This window comes from Castanea sativa, chromosome 3 (assembly GCF_040712315.1).
Source record: "Castanea sativa cultivar Marrone di Chiusa Pesio chromosome 3, ASM4071231v1".
NCBI classification, from domain to species: Eukaryota; Viridiplantae; Streptophyta; class Magnoliopsida; order Fagales; family Fagaceae; genus Castanea; species Castanea sativa.
Genome location: NC_134015.1, coordinates 55,655,111 through 55,670,747, shown reverse-complemented (window position 1 = coordinate 55,670,747; position 15,637 = coordinate 55,655,111). Strand labels below are relative to the sequence as shown.

The following is a 15,637-nucleotide window of genomic DNA, read 5'->3' as shown; positions in this document are numbered from 1 at the left end:
TGCACTTGTTCGTATTGTCACTGCTAGTCATAATCATGGTGTTGGCAATTGCAAAAGGTATGCCTCTGGCTAGAAGACAACTTTGGCTTATTCTATGAAAGACATGATAGTTGATCATGCCTTGGCAAGGGATCTCTAATTGTCAAACCCTGGGGTAAGATATAAGTATCTGCACTGACAAAATAGGTACTTGTACATTAAATGAGATAAAGGTAACAGAACTTTGCCCTTAAAAGAAGCAATGAGGGAAGGTACTCCCACAGAATAGTATCAAATGTTCTTGATATATAAAACAAGAAGCAATTGGTTTACACACAACCAACACTATTTACAAAGTAGATTCTAAATCGCTTGTAAAGATTTCTAGAGCTCTAACAAGAAAGCGACCCTTTCTTGGGCTTGTCTTTGGTATGAGTATGAATATCAATAAATTCTATAATCCATGTTAGACTTTGATTTAGAGAAAAACAGAAGTGGGGTTTCAGTGAAGATGAAGAGTGAGAAGGTTGTTCACGCCCACAAGAAGGGAGCCCCCAAGACTAAGGGATATATATTCAAGAGACCACATTCTAGCCAGCCTTTAATAGGACATCAGGGTAAAAAGAAAAGCTCCCCCCCCCCCCCCAAAGGCCAATTCAGTAAATAAGACCAATCCTATGACAAATCAATAGCTATTCCAAAGTAATTATTAGTTTTATTAAGTATAATTCCTATGAAATTTATAATAAAAAAAATAGTCATTCATCCTTAAATTTTCATAGGAATACAGTTAAGAAATAAATGACCAACGACATTGAGGGTGAATTTCATACATTCAAATGGACAAAGAAGTAACAAACACCATTACTTTGAGAATCATATTAAAAAACACAAACTTTAGTGGATCAAACAACTTGCTCCAAACTTGACTAACCAGAATATCAGACCACTTTTAATTTTAGTTATATTTTTGTCATATTCAACAAATCAGTAATGTAGAAGGCCCTAAATCATTCTAACTAAAATTACAATGAAGCATATGCAAACTGAACTCAGAGCAAAGTGGCCTCATGACTACTCTAGTGTTGAAACCAAATTATATTACCAAGAATTATTATAAGTTAGAGAAAAGAAAAAAGAAAAAAACACATTTACACATTGACAAGTTACAAAAAAATACTAGTACTTTTTTATAAATATTTTTCAGAAGGAAATTGTCTGCCATCTTTTCATTAGTTGGATAATTGGTATAGAAAGATGATCGATTGTCAGCAAATCAGACTTTAAATTTTTTGCTTCAATAAGGAGAAAAACACCAAAGAAATTATACGAATACTCAGTTCCCAAGGTTTTGCAACAATGCTGAAGTCATAGTACATCTAAGAATAATGGTAACTCTGGCAAGAGAACAACAATACCACAAAAGGAATTAAGCAGTATGGGTATGAATCACGCAGGCCATGATCAAATGCAAAGCAAAGGGAGGCCATGGTGGCTGTTGCTTCCCATGGGATTAATTTTTTTAATATTTCTTTTATGTATATGTGTGTGTATATATATATACACATTGGTTTTTTTTAATATTTTATTATATATACATATATATATATAGAGAGAGAGAGAGAGAGAGAGAGAGAGAGAGATAAACCTTTGTACTGTATGCCCCAATTCCTCCACTGTTTCAGGTATCAAAACCACATAATCCCATTTGAAAGCAAGAGGTTTTGATGGGATTAAGTTAACATTAAATGTATACCAGGAAAATTATTGGTCCTTACTAAGAGAATTTTTTGCTTGCATTAAAATTTTATTATTAGCCATACCTTATTTGAAATATACATATATTTTCCTTCAACTGAATATGTTACTGTCCCCTTAAAAAAAGACCCTAGGTTGTATATAAAGAAAAAAAAAAGTGTGTTCATTAGAGAGAAGCAATATACATGAAATTGGCCTAAACAAGGTGGCTAACTAAGGAGAGAGTATTTAAGAATATATGATCATATTCCAATGTAGAGAAAAAGAAGTTGATTGATTTCATGACAAGGTGACTATGAAAAGCTGTGGGCCAAGTGTACTAATTTATAAGTTAATTGCCTTTAATTTTTGGTGACCTGGCCTCCACAAAGCTATACATGCCCTGGCCCAGGCAGTAACAATCTCATGACCAGGCCACATATAGTTACAAGCTAACTAGTGCACAAATCACCTCTGACAGGGCTTCTTTTAGGTGACTGTTTTATCAACCTAAAGCTCAAAGTAAGTTTTAGATCGATCTGTAAGAAGGTTAATCAAACTTTGATAGAGTTTTCAATAGTTTAATTCAAGATATCCCACGCAGAGTAACACACAAAGTAATGCTTATGAACATACCTCAATGACCTAAGCAAATTCTGGGAGGCTGGAGCGAGGGCAATCAGGTATTTTTATTGAAATTGCAACTTGGTCTTTGCCTTTTCACTCACTTGTTAAGAGCATTCATCTTTTCTGCAAACAAGATCACAAGTTCTTAAGCATAAAGATTCTTCATGTCAGGCGCATGCATAAAGGGTCCATTCCTATGATTGCAATATAAAAATTCCCTACAAATTAAATAACTTCTACATTGATGGATTTCATCACAAGAAAATAAAGCATTTAAAATAAAGTGTATTTCCCTTGTACTCTTTGTAACTCATAAAGATGATAACACAGTCTGACAAAGGGAAAGAGTTGTAAATGGCAAACACAGATGAACAGAAAGCAAATGACAAAAAATTGACTCACAACTATATGTGCTGCATGTAGGACTTAGGAAACTTCCTAGAGACATTAAAAGCCAATCTTCTTGAGTGGTCTCCATAAAAGGCAAAGCCAAAGAATACTCGCTGGTGATGTAGTTACAGAAGGGGAAAAAAGAGTAAACGAAATCAACATCTTACATGATAATTTATGAATGCTAAATTTCACATATGTATGCATTTACAATGAAAAGAATGGAAGCTTGAAACATAATCATGAAAAAAAAATGAATTTAACCAATCACCTTTCCTCAACTACCAATAGGAAGCATCATTCTCTGGTGCAGCCTCTTTCTTGAGAGTAATAGCACAAGACAAGCAGCCTGGTCATACTGAAGCTTGATTTAAAGCAAAAATATTATGTTAAAGATAACCACTACATTGATGTTGGTTGAAAACGCAGACATTATGTTAAAAAAAAGTGAACAGAAAATTAAAATAACAAAACCATAGTATGCAACTTTAAGAGCTGACATGAGAGAACATTTGTTGCTCTGGTACTCTAAATCTTAATACTCATACAAATATTTAAAACTCAAAGTATTAGAGATATAGTGCACGATGATTGATCATGCCTTTTTGCCACGACAGTCACAGTTATGGCGGTGGCAACTCTGGAAGGTCTACCTCTATCAGCTGCTCTTACATGTGGCATATTCTATGAAATGCTTGATGCTTGATTACACTAGGGTTTGAGAACCTTCTGCTTGTTCCACAATGGACTGAGCCACAAAAAAAATCTTCACTGACAAAACAGGTACTTGACAGTTAATGAGATGAAGCTAACAGAATCTTGGCTTGGCAAAGAAACAACGAGGGAATGTATTTCCTAAGAAAAAGTAGAAATTTTTTTTTTATAAGGCAACAAGTTTTTGGTTTCAACACAGCTAGCACAATTTACAAACAGGATTTCTGCATGATCGGTTGAAGGATTTGGAAGCCATACAGTAAAAGTACTACATTATTGGGCAATCTACGATTTTAGGTATCAATATCGATAAAACCAAGCAAAATTCTGAGATAATCTAAGTCAAGGCCCTCAATTCAAAGAAAAATAGAAGTGGGGATTTTGAAAAGAGGAAGAGTAAGAAGACTATATGCACTTTTTAGAGTAAACATCAAAATGATCACCGGTGACAATGAACATGCAGCAAGAGTGATAGCTTTGGAATGTGGGATTCCCAATCTTGATGAGGATTTCAACAATGAAGCTATAGTAGAACAGGGAATTTTCAAAAAATACTCACCGGAAGAGAGAACTGCCGGTGTGAATCATGTATTTATTCTAAGAGAAGAAAATTATTGGGCTTTCCATGGGAATCCAAGGCACTGAAGTGGCAAAGGAGAGCACAAATACTGTCATCCTGGTTATTTACTTCTGCGGTGACAGTTTTGAGTTGGAGAAGGTGTGTATCTAAGAATAGTCAAAAGTTCATTCAGTTCCAGCTCACAATGAATGTTGCTGCCCTTGCATCAACTTTAGCCATGGCCACGCAATGACTTCATAGTAAATCCATCAATCAAAGCAATTTATAACCAAAGCCATAGAAGTCTTACTGATGCTGCAATGTAGGGCATGATCTATTTTTGGGGTGTGTGAGATAGTGAAAGAAACCCTCATTTTCAACACTTTTTCCTTTGTCAAGTCTTCAATAAGTTTGACCCTAGGCAACTGGAGAAGAACAAATTTAGGGGTTATTAAAGAACAAGATGTTTTTAATAATTCTAAGGTTTACCATAGTTTTTCAGCTAGTGATGGTGGGCTTAGAGAAGTGGTTTGTCAATTGTCAGTACCGAGAGGCTGATTGGGGGCAGTGGGGTGCTTGCATTGGACTTGCAGCTTTGTCTTGGTCGACTGCTTTGGCTCTTCAAGTGTAGTGCAGTTTCTGGCAAGTAGTTGTCTAAGCAAAGATGCTCTGCTTCCTGAAATAGTAAATGATAATCATTGCAATAGTCCCTCAACTCCACCCCCACAAAAGAAAAGTATCTAAGATTCAGCCAATAGTTCCAAATCATTTCTAATACATGAATTTTTGTTTTAGGTGAAGTGAATATTAAATTTAGTGCTAAGGGATATCAATTCAGGAGAAAGGTTCCAGTTAGCCTCCAACATGAGGTATGTTCAAGATCACAAGGAGAAATAACCATTATTTTTATGAGAAGAACAACATAAAAATCATATTTCATTCAATAAGACAATTTATTCTAAACTTGGCCAACTGGAATATCAATTCATTTAATCTTATTTATATTTTGTCATATTTAACAGAACTATAATACAAAAGGCCTTAAGTCATACTAACCAAAATTAAAACAGTCCAAGCTAGGCCTATAGTAACCTCATGACTACTCGCATATTAAAATCAAATTATATTTCCAACAATTATTTAGCTGGTATACATATAACGTGAACTTAGTACCTTCAAAAGGGTCGAAGATTCCAAGAGAGACCTCATTAGCATCTGAGTGACCTTTCAGAACTGGTGCTAAGTATTAATAAATTGATAAATTATAGTCCAAATACACATGTTGCAGAAGAACAGAAAACGAATGCAAGTCCACTAGGATGTGTGACTGTGTGAGCAACATATTAAAAAGAGGAGAGAGAGGTAACAAACTTCTATCTGCTTACTGTTGGGGGAACATTTACAGGCAACAATAAACTAGAGTCATTAGACCCCAGTGCCCATTTTATGAGGCTGTTCAGTACATTATTATCTGAAAAAAGAAGCCAAAGCCAAAATATCCTTCATTATGCTCCTCCATTCCCAGCCGAGCTTGCAAGCTGAATTTACAATGAAGTTGATGATAGTAGCTGCAATTTAAAAGATAAATCCTCAACAACCAGCTAACAATATAAAGATTATCTCTAGCACAAATTCATTGGACTACAAAAAAAAGGAAGAGAAATAGCAATCCAATTGTGCAATCTGTACTGTATTTTACCATTATATATCCATAGTAACATTTTATCAAATACTTGGAGTGCTTACCTTTATACCCTCTACCACAACTTGTTCAAGTCTCTCCTCATTTGCCAATGGCATTGCCCATCTTACTGCAGAGGCTTATCCCACGTCTGATTGCTCTGCCATTCCCCTCTTGATTTCTGACAACCACAGCCAAGCCTACATTATTTTGATCACATGACGCATTGAAGTTAAGCTTCACCAGTTGATCAGGTGGTTTGGTCCACGCGCTTTCTCTTTTTCTGCTCTTTAGTTCGCCTCGAAGTCCCAAGTGATCTCAAGTTAGAGTCATACTGTGTGTTAAGACGATGGGCTAGCTGATTTATGCTTTCTTTAGTCTCTGAAACCAGAGCTTTCACTCGTGCATCCCAAAGGATTTCCATCGCCACTATTGCATACAGTGTGAATTCATCTTTGGTGACTCTTTCTGCTAATAATTCCTTTGGGGGGTCAACTATTTGTTCAATGAACTCCTTTACAGATTTAGCTTGGATCATTTCAATGCGAAACCCCCATCTAGCACCATACCACATTCCTTTGGCATAGGAACAACATTGAAATAGATGTAAGGCTGAATCTTCTGCTATTTCACAAAGAGGGCAATAATTGGCATTTTGGGTTTCAGAGCATCCGACCATCTCTCGCTCGAAGGGAAGAACCTCTGTAGCCACTCTGGATAAAAACAATTTTAATCGTTCATCAAAAGATGCTTCTTTTAATACCTTATCTGCAGTAGAATTCCGTGGGTGACATATGCATGCCACATGGACCCCACACCTTCTTATTGTAACTTCTGCTAATCCTCTGTAGTCGTTTGAAATTTCACACCGAAGAGTAACATCATTCCGATCGCCTAAAATTTTGCGTTTCAATAAGTCATGTCTAACACTTACATAACGAAACCACATAAAATCTAATGGATCAAGTCGAAAATAACAGCTCGTGAGCCTTTCTTCAAAACCATTAATGAGCAAGTAGATAGAACAAAGAAACGCTTGAGATAGGAATGGCACATTATCCTTGCGTTTTATGTTTAAAGCAACACATACAGCAAATGATGGAAATTTCTGACCAACTGAGAATGATATGGAACTTCCATTACTCTGATGGTTGAACCACTTTGGAATTGTAGTTCCTGGAAGTGCAAGGCTATAAGAAGACCACTTAGAAGCGAAGTCCAATTTAGATGAAGAGCCCAATTCAGATCCAAACTCCTGATGCGATGATCTCATATTAGGATAACCACATACTAAATTCCGTGGAAGCCCTATCACATCTCCAAGCTGCTTGCAATTAACAAAATTTCAGTTCAACAAATTTAGTAAGGAAAGTTAACCAAAATTGTTTTTTTTTTTCTTATATATATATAAATTAGAGAGATACCTGACTGAATAATCTTCTTCTACATTGTGAATTCAACGAATTGCACCCTGTTGCAAATACAGTTCTCATACAAGGTGGAAGCCTTGGAATTTCCCGAAGGTTCCGGCAATGGAGAATGCAAAGGGTCTCTAATTTCGGACATCTGTGAGCAATTTCAGGGAGGGTAGTGATGTTGCTGTAACGGAAACCTAAATATTGTAATTTGGGGAAGCAACCAGAAGTACCCCTGGCTTTTGGAAAATTTTCACACTCATACAAAATGACCTCCCTAAGATTTTGTAAATTATAGATGTTACTTGAATCTTTCACGTTTTTTAAATTTATAACCAAGATATGAAGGCTAATGAGATATCCTATCGATGAAAGCACCGCTAATCTTTCCGTTCTTTGCACAAGACTTCCACACCAATTAAAATAAAACATTTTAAGAGATTTCAACCGGAGGTTTCTTGGAAAAATTCTAATATTTTGGCATCCAACGAGATCCCAATATTTAAGCTCTTCAAGAAGTCCATTAGATTGATGAACCTCAACTAAATTTTTGCATTCATAAAGTTCCAGCTTCATTATGTGTGGAGAAATCACTGATAAGTCAGGTACCTTTGTAATATTTTTACAAGAGCTGAAATCCATATATTTCAATGTATCGAACCGACATCTCTGTATTAGAAGGAAAGTTTTTTAAATTTATTAGTAAGAAGAAAACAAACTTTAAAATGATAGACTAAAAGCATAGCTTAATAAATGATCAATAATGAATTATAATAGACATTTTTTTTCCTTTAAAAAAAAGTATAATACACATTTTTTAAAATAAAAATGTTAAAAGTATAATAAGTTTTACCACATAAATTTTACAAACTCATATAGTAATGAATATATATATATATATATATATATATTTTAGTTTCAACCTATGACGTCATGAAAAAATGTGCATATTGCAATGAATGTGATTGGTGTCAAATAGTTTATTGATTTTGCACCCATAGACTCATCATGGTTGTGTGAACATTATTTAATATTTGTGCACAATTTTAACTTTATTTGTGGAGACAATTACATGAAGTCCAACCAACCAACTGATGAATCCTGACTAAATTTATGCATCTATAAAGCTCCAACTTCTTTATGTTTGGGGCAGTCACTGATAAGTCAAGTACTTTTGTAATATTTTTACAATGTGCGAAATCCATATATTTTAATGTTTCAAACTGACACCTCTGCAAAAGAAGAATACTTTTAAAAAAAATTTATTATTAAAAAGAAACAAAATAAGGCTAAGAGCTCATTTCAAAAAAAAAAAAAAAAAAGGCTAAGAGCATAGATTAGAAAATAATAACTCTTTTTTTTTTTTTGAGCAACAGAAATAATAACGGTTCAATTATGAATTATAATATACACTTTTAAAATAAAAAGGTTAAAGGTACTACAATTTTATAAACATAAAGCCTTCAAATTAATGTGGCAATGAATGTGATTGGTAGGTTTTAACCACCTCATAAATGAATATTTGAATTGTCTCTTTATAATTTGTGACACATCAGTTTGTATGTTCAATGTAGTAAAACTTGTAATATCTATAGCACTATTCTTTAAAAAAAAAAAAAAAAACATTTGTCAATAGTTCATTGATTTGCACCATAAATTTTTTAAAGGTACTCGTTAACAAAAAAAAAATGCACCTTAACTTATTCTCTAAAGGTACTCGTGAACCAAAAAAAAAAAAAACCTAATAAGAATTTATAAATGCTATGATTATACCTCGAAATGCTCGTCCAATTCAATGTGGCTCCTTTTCATGTTAAGTACAACGAGTTTTGTAGGTTCATAGGTGGACGGCAAGGATGATAAAGAAAATTCATTCCAATCAAGTAACCTTAACCCATTGGGAAGATATTTAAGGTCTTCATAAATTACATTGCGAATTGTCAAATATTTGAGGCTTTTCATCTTTCCAAGATTCAATTGCATCTTTCTTGGATGTGGCAAGGACAATGTTATGCCTCGAATTTCATCTAATCCCTAATTGAACAAAGAATCACATGAATGACATTAGAAAATAAAACATATGATTATTAAATTTAAAACAAAATCATCTTCAACATTAAAATGATAAATCAAACACAATGAGAAAAAGTTATTTATATTTGCATTGCGAGAAAAGGAAAAAGGTAAATAAAAAAGACTTATACCGTATCTTCATTTAGTAATTCAGGAGCATCCTCATGACACAATAGCCTTCTTTTTTTTGACACTTCTGATTCTTGTCGAGCAATTTCCAAACCCATTTGTTGTATTAAGTCATGCATTAATAATTTGTCATCTTCTGTAATGACTATGAGAGATTTATTGATAAGTTTTTCAATATCATAGTATGGGTCATGATAATTGCTACTTTGTAATATATCTACAACCAAATTCTTGTAGAATCCTTTAAAAAAACATGCAATATCAAGGAAAATATCCCGTTGAATTTGGTCCAATCCATCGTAACTTATTTTAAGTACTTCTTGAATATCCGAATTAGGAATTCTTTTGTACTTATCTAATGCACTTTTCCAACATTGTAAATTTTTGTCATATAAATCAGCACCTATTATTTTTAAAACTAATGGAAGTCCTTTGGCATAACCTATAAATTGGTGTACGAGCTCCGAATAATCTTCTGTAGGCTTGTTTCTTTTGAGTGCATGTTGACAAAAGAGTTCACGAGATTCACATTCATCTAATTCCTTAACCTCATAGTAAAATAGATGACAATCTTCTCGCATAGTAGATAACAACTTTTTCTCTCTTGTTGTGATAATAATTCTACTTCCAGAAGCAAACCAATTGCATTTTCCAAGCAAATTTTCTACTTGTTCTAATTTGTCCACATCATCTAGAATTAAAAGAATTTTTTTGTACCGAAGCTTTTCCATTATCTCATTGATTCTTTTAGATATACCATGCACTTTCAATTTTCCAACCCTTAAGATCTCATAATAAAGTGCCTTTTGTAGTTGGAGTACACCATCAATTGTTTTTGAGTTTTCTCTAACATCCTCTAGAAAGCTACTTCCTTCAAAACGGTATGCAATTAAGTTAAAAATAGTTTTTGCAATTGTTGTCTTACCTATTCCAGGAAGACCATGGATCACTAACATGCGAACATCATCTGACTCAATATCTAACAGACAACTTATTTCCTCTATGCAAGAGTCTATTCCAACTGGGTATTTAACAACAAATACTTGTGTACGATTTAATTTAGCACTTAAGATCTCTTCTAAAATTTCTTCGATAAATCTAAATTCAGTGTGGCTGCCAATCACAAAGCATTTAAAACATGTTAGAAAATAGAAATATGATCTTGAAATGAATTCAACATGTTTAGTTTGTAAACTACAACAGAAATTTTGTTAGTTAAAATTAAATGGCACGTAATTCATAAATTTGAGAACTATCATTACGAACTTTTTTTTTTTTTTGGGGGGTCAAAAATCGACTTTAGGCTTTTAGCACAAAGATGCATGAAATATCTGCTTTGGAAAGGAAGCAAACTCATTGAAAATCCACTTCTAACACTTGAATGAATTTATTATAAAATTTAGGGGAAATTTTCTAAACATGACATTAGAGAAGTTTCAAATTAATTGATAAGAGTATCTATTATATATTCTTCCCTTTCTATCACTGAACCTTATATCCTATTTAGCTCACTACTAAAAGATATGATCAAAGTATAAATTTTTTATAATCTCTTTTTTTTTTTTCTTTTTTTTAATAAAAAAGCAAACAAGAAGGGTTTTTTTTTTTTTTTTTTGGGTTGTTGTTTGTTTAGCAATAAAATTAATTGGTGATAACAAAGTAGAGATTAAACACATACTCATTTTTGTAATGCCAACCAGATATATGGCTGGCTTCATTTAGGGCTGCCCTCCATCTCCACACCTTCTCTTTATTATCCTTGAATTTTTTTTCATGCTTTGCGAGTGCTTCTCCAAACTTTTCCTGTTGGTTACGTACATCTGATGGATCCACCTTATAAAAAACCGGTAACACCACTTGGCCATTATTCTTACACTCAAGAATCTTGACAAGTTCATCCAAACACCAAGTGGATGATGCATAATTTTTAGAGAATATAATGATCGAAATCTTTGAACTTTCAATAGCTTCAAGAAGTTCAGCGGAAATTTTTTCTCCTCTTTGAAGCTCATCATCCATGAAAGTGTTAATACCATTATAACGCAAAATACCATTCAAATGGCTGGTAAAACCATTGCGGGTATCTTCTCCTCTGAAACTCAAGAACACATCATATCTGCATCGTTGGGTGAAAGAGGAAGAGGAGGTTCCTCCGGTGGTCGAAAGGGCCATTGTGATTTTGATGCAGAGACAATTGAGAAAATCTAAAAGGAAGAGGAGAGGAGAAAGAAAATAAAGATGCAACGGAATTAAAATTGTAAGAGTTTAAAAAGCGAAGTGAATGAGAAATAAAAAATGAGAGATATTTCTCAATGGTTTTTTTGAGAAAGAACGAGAATTGGCTGAGAATGAGAGAGCCAATGAATTGAGTTTTAGTTGTTGTGATGCCAGGCTAAAATAAGTAGTATTTTTTTGACTGGTAAGTGATTTTTTGGTACACGCGCTTTCTTTGATCCAGGAAAGTTGGAAGAAATCTCTTTGCAGTATCAAAATTTAACCAAGAAAAATAATAATAATAAAAATAATAATGTGGGCCAAAAATTTAAAACGTGTTGAATGGGTCTCAATGATACTAACATATCAGCGACAGGCAGAGTCGTTAGAGATAATATTTTATATTCTAACCAATAATTTTTTTTTTTTTGATGGTTAACCAATAATATTTTATCTTTGGCGTTTGAACTTTGGACGGTAGCTGGAAGCTGATGTGCATTTTCTGATTAACTTTCAAAATTTTGGACTCAGGAAAGTATGAAGAAATATCCGCTGGGCCGGGTGTAAAATAGTCTGCATTTCACTTTCAGACCAGCTTGAATTTATCTGTATTCTGTATGACTCAATAAACAATCAATTATACTTTGTCTTTATGAAATGCATATGTTGAAATCTTTTGAGTCTTTCTACCCAGGAAAAAAAAAAAAAACGTTTAGTCTATATTGGTTGGTGATGTCATTATGTTATACATACAGTTATGATGACTGATTTGGCCCAATTGAATTCAATTAAAGGTTTTTGCTGCTGTGTGTTTGTATATTATAATACGTTAAAAAGTCAAAAAAAAAAAAAAATATATATATATATATATATATATATATATAGGATCATTAAATAAAAAGGGCTGAATCATTTCTCAAAAAAAAAAAAAAAAAAAAGAAGGGGGTGAATCATTAAAACAAAAACCAAAACTTGAGGGCCCAAACCGGACCCCAAAACCAAATATTTATAATTAATAACTTATACCTGAACCTGGAGATCAGAACAGAAGATGAAGTGAACGGCTGAAGATCAGAAGACGAAGTGAACGGGCGGAACGGCTGTACTGATGAGGGAGGCGGAGAGCAGATTCAGAGGAAGAAATAAAGAATGAGAGAGGCGGCGAGTCGGCTGTACTGTCACTGATGAGGGAGGCGCCGAATCTGCTCTGTTGCTTGAAGATGAAGTTGCTTGCGTGATTCAAGTGATTCACAGTGGAGTGGAGAGAATGAGAGACAGAGAGAGGCGGAGAGCAGAGAGAAACTGAGAAGGTAAGATTTTTAGGGTTTGAATTGTTTTATTTGTTTTGATTTGTGATTGTTTGATGGTTAATCTCTTAGACTGGATTTGTAGTTTATCTGAATGATTTTTGATTTGTCCAGAGGATAACAATGTTTAACCGGATTTATCAAAATTTTTGTTTTTTGGTTAAAAAGATGTACCAGATTTTGTAATTAATCTGATGCTAATTTTTTTTTTTGGTTTAAATCTGATACTAATTTAAAAGTTGGAGATTTTGGACTAAGCAAGCTCATCAAGGTTCAGAATACTCATGATGTTTACAAAATGACTGGAGAGACTGGAAGTTGTGAGTGTCTCTGATAACTTCTGTATATTGAAATACGATTTATAATACTGAAAACTTAATTATTTTTTCCCTTCTTATGGGTGTGGAAATGAAACAAAAGACCGGTATATGGCTCCTGAAGTTTTCAAGCACCGGAGATATGATAAGAAGGTTGATGTCTTCTCTTTCGCAATGATACTTTATGAGGTAATGCTTGCTTCTGTAAGGATTTGAGATAAGATCTCAAAGTACTTGAAATTGGTTCTAATTCATAATGTTCCCAACTAATCCAGATGCTTGAAGCAGCAAAATATGTGAGTGAGGGAAACAGGCCTACATTTCGCTCAAAAGGATATACTCCTGAATTGAGAGAGTAAGTTTGTTGTGAAAATTTTATCAACCACAAAGTTGCTTCTTTTGTCATGCATGCATGGTCCAACTATGAATCATATTTTTTTTTTCCTAATAAAATGAATCTAAGATTTTCTGCTGTATAATCATTAATAATTTGACTCAACAAAGCTTTACCCAAACTAATTTTTAGCTGCACAAATTGTTGTTGTCATCATTCTATTCTGTCTAGGTACACATATTTCCTCTTTTCCTTTCTCTTCTTTTCTTGTGGTCTAAGTACATGAACAGTTGAAATTATCATCCACCTTTTTTCCAAAAAAAAAAAATTGTCAGCTGTCTTGTCTTCCTTACAGCCTTGTCTCGTGTTCTTTTTCATCTCCCTGTTGTTCCTGCAACACCTTCAACAGAACTAATCTCTTCTAATTGGTCCATTGACTAATTTTGTTCCATGAGAAAACCATTGTTGCTGATCTTGCATTGTATTGGTACTATCACTAATTCCTGATTGCTTTCATATCTTATTGTCCTTTTTTTCCCAATCCCGACTTGGTATATGCTTTTTAGCTATGTGCAATTGCTCATTCTTTTCTCTTGACATCTACTTGTATGAACTGTGCCTATTTGATCTCTCATTTAGCATAGATAATGATTTAGAGCAAATAACTTTTTGGTAGATTGAAGAAATTCATAAAACTCATTATAGCAAATAATTGTGGATTCTTATCAGCCAAATTGGTTATATCATGGTCATTAATTATACTATCTTCATAATATTTTCATTAATTTGCATTTGCAATTTCTGATCTTCTTAGACTCTGACACCGTTCTCAGTAGATTTATTTGCCTGTATTCAGCATTTATGTAATCTATTCAACCAAAATCATGTCATGTTGTTCAACATGCATTAGGATGCTGATTTACAATTGGATACTCTGTTATTTTTTAGAAGAAAAGCACTGTTGCTATATGAATAAAAAACTTTTGTAAATATTATCCGAGATATATGCTAGAACTTGAACAATCAGATTGCTAATCTCTTTTCATATTCAATGGTTTTAGATTAACAGAGCAATGTTGGGCCCATGACATGAACCAAAGACCTCCTTTCTTAGACATCCTCAAGAGGCTTGAGAAGATAAAGGAAAATCTACCGAATGACCATCACTGGAACATATTTAATACATAAAAATTCAAGTCCAATGGCATGGTCTGTATGTGGATGATATATTTTTACCATTTCTGCTCCTGTACTCTTCCATTTGAGCAGATGGGGATTGTGAAGGGCCTCAAGTGGGCAATTTGTGAGAGTAATAGCTCTGACTGGTTTTCCAATATTCTGGTCGGATTCTTATCATGAATGGAGCAGGTAATGTTGATTACTTTTCTCAGACTCTAAGACTCGTCATGTTTTGTATTGATCTGAACCAACCTATCCAAGAGTCTTATCCAAATTAGCATATATGTAGAATGTTTCATCCTATGACTGGATTTTCTTCATTTTGTCTTTCATTTGTAATCTGCTTCTGGTCCCGAAGTGTATTTGAGAAAAGAGCAACGTATAATTTTTTTCTGGTCCTTAATTGTTCTCTCTCAACAGTTATAGATTAAACCAATTCAAAGTTACTAGGATCTTTGTGTAAAGGATGGATTTGCAGATTGTGAAGATGTTTATTTTTCTGGACATATGGGCCATTATAAAGATGGTACTGCTGCATGTATTGGTGTACTCGTTTTTGTTTCTTTCATGGGACGAAGAGGATGGGGATGCGCTAGTCAGGCTTGTAGTACTTGAGCTAGCTATTATTGTGATGGGCTGATGGCCAGAGACTTAAATGTGGAATGGGGCTTGGTTATCCTGGGCTAGGACACAGTGTGGACCTATCTGTTTTCTGTGGATTACAAGGCATGTGATGCACAACTTTGCGTACAGGGCTAGCTTATAAGCTAGCTTTTTGTTTTTTAACATTTATATACAACTTTTAAAAAAAATATTTCTTCACATTTTCAAAATATAAGCATACTTTAGCATACTTTAAATAATAAACTAAATAAGTTGTTCGCAAACAAATACTAAAATTTCTAACCAAGTTCTATTAATTGGCTTTAATGATGCTAAAAGCTTTGTGGCTAAACTTGGTCTCACCCAGAGGGAAAAATAT

General features: G+C 33.8%; 3 protein-coding genes across 26 annotated transcripts in view; 1 reads left to right on the top strand and 2 right to left on the bottom strand.

Moving 5' to 3' along the window:
* Window positions 1–696: 696 nt before the first annotated feature.
* LOC142626729 (TMV resistance protein N-like) overlaps window positions 697–15,637 on the bottom strand; it is a 68,421-nt gene continuing 53,480 nt past the window's right edge. For 3 of the 24 annotated variants that reach the window (XM_075800435.1, XM_075800436.1, XM_075800437.1), the window contains one exon: window positions 2,746–2,846. The gene's annotated coding sequence lies outside the window, so the exon portion shown is untranslated. Of the gene's footprint in view, window positions 2,467–2,745; window positions 2,847–3,004; window positions 4,683–5,179; window positions 5,575–5,752; window positions 6,655–15,637 lie in introns of those variants that run through there. The other 21 variants (XR_012842614.1, XR_012842615.1, XR_012842610.1 and 18 more) reach the window with 21 other exon arrangements.
* Window positions 6,743–11,817, bottom strand: LOC142629200 (TMV resistance protein N-like). Its single transcript, XM_075803167.1, has 6 exons — window positions 10,983–11,817; window positions 9,307–10,417; window positions 8,876–9,136; window positions 7,112–7,771; window positions 6,831–7,011; window positions 6,743–6,747 (listed from the first exon to the last, which is right to left on the bottom strand). Exons 1-6 carry the CDS (start codon window positions 11,474–11,476, stop codon window positions 6,743–6,745), a joined length of 2,712 nt encoding a protein of 903 aa, XP_075659282.1. The 5' UTR covers window positions 11,477–11,817.
* On the top strand, window positions 12,417–15,049 carry LOC142626731 (serine/threonine-protein kinase VIK-like). Its single transcript, XM_075800440.1, has 5 exons — window positions 12,417–12,828; window positions 13,065–13,145; window positions 13,246–13,331; window positions 13,418–13,497; window positions 14,538–15,049. The coding sequence occupies exons 2-5, from the start codon at window positions 13,124–13,126 to the stop codon at window positions 14,662–14,664; spliced, it is 315 nt and encodes a 104-aa protein (XP_075656555.1). The 5' UTR covers window positions 12,417–12,828; window positions 13,065–13,123; the 3' UTR covers window positions 14,665–15,049.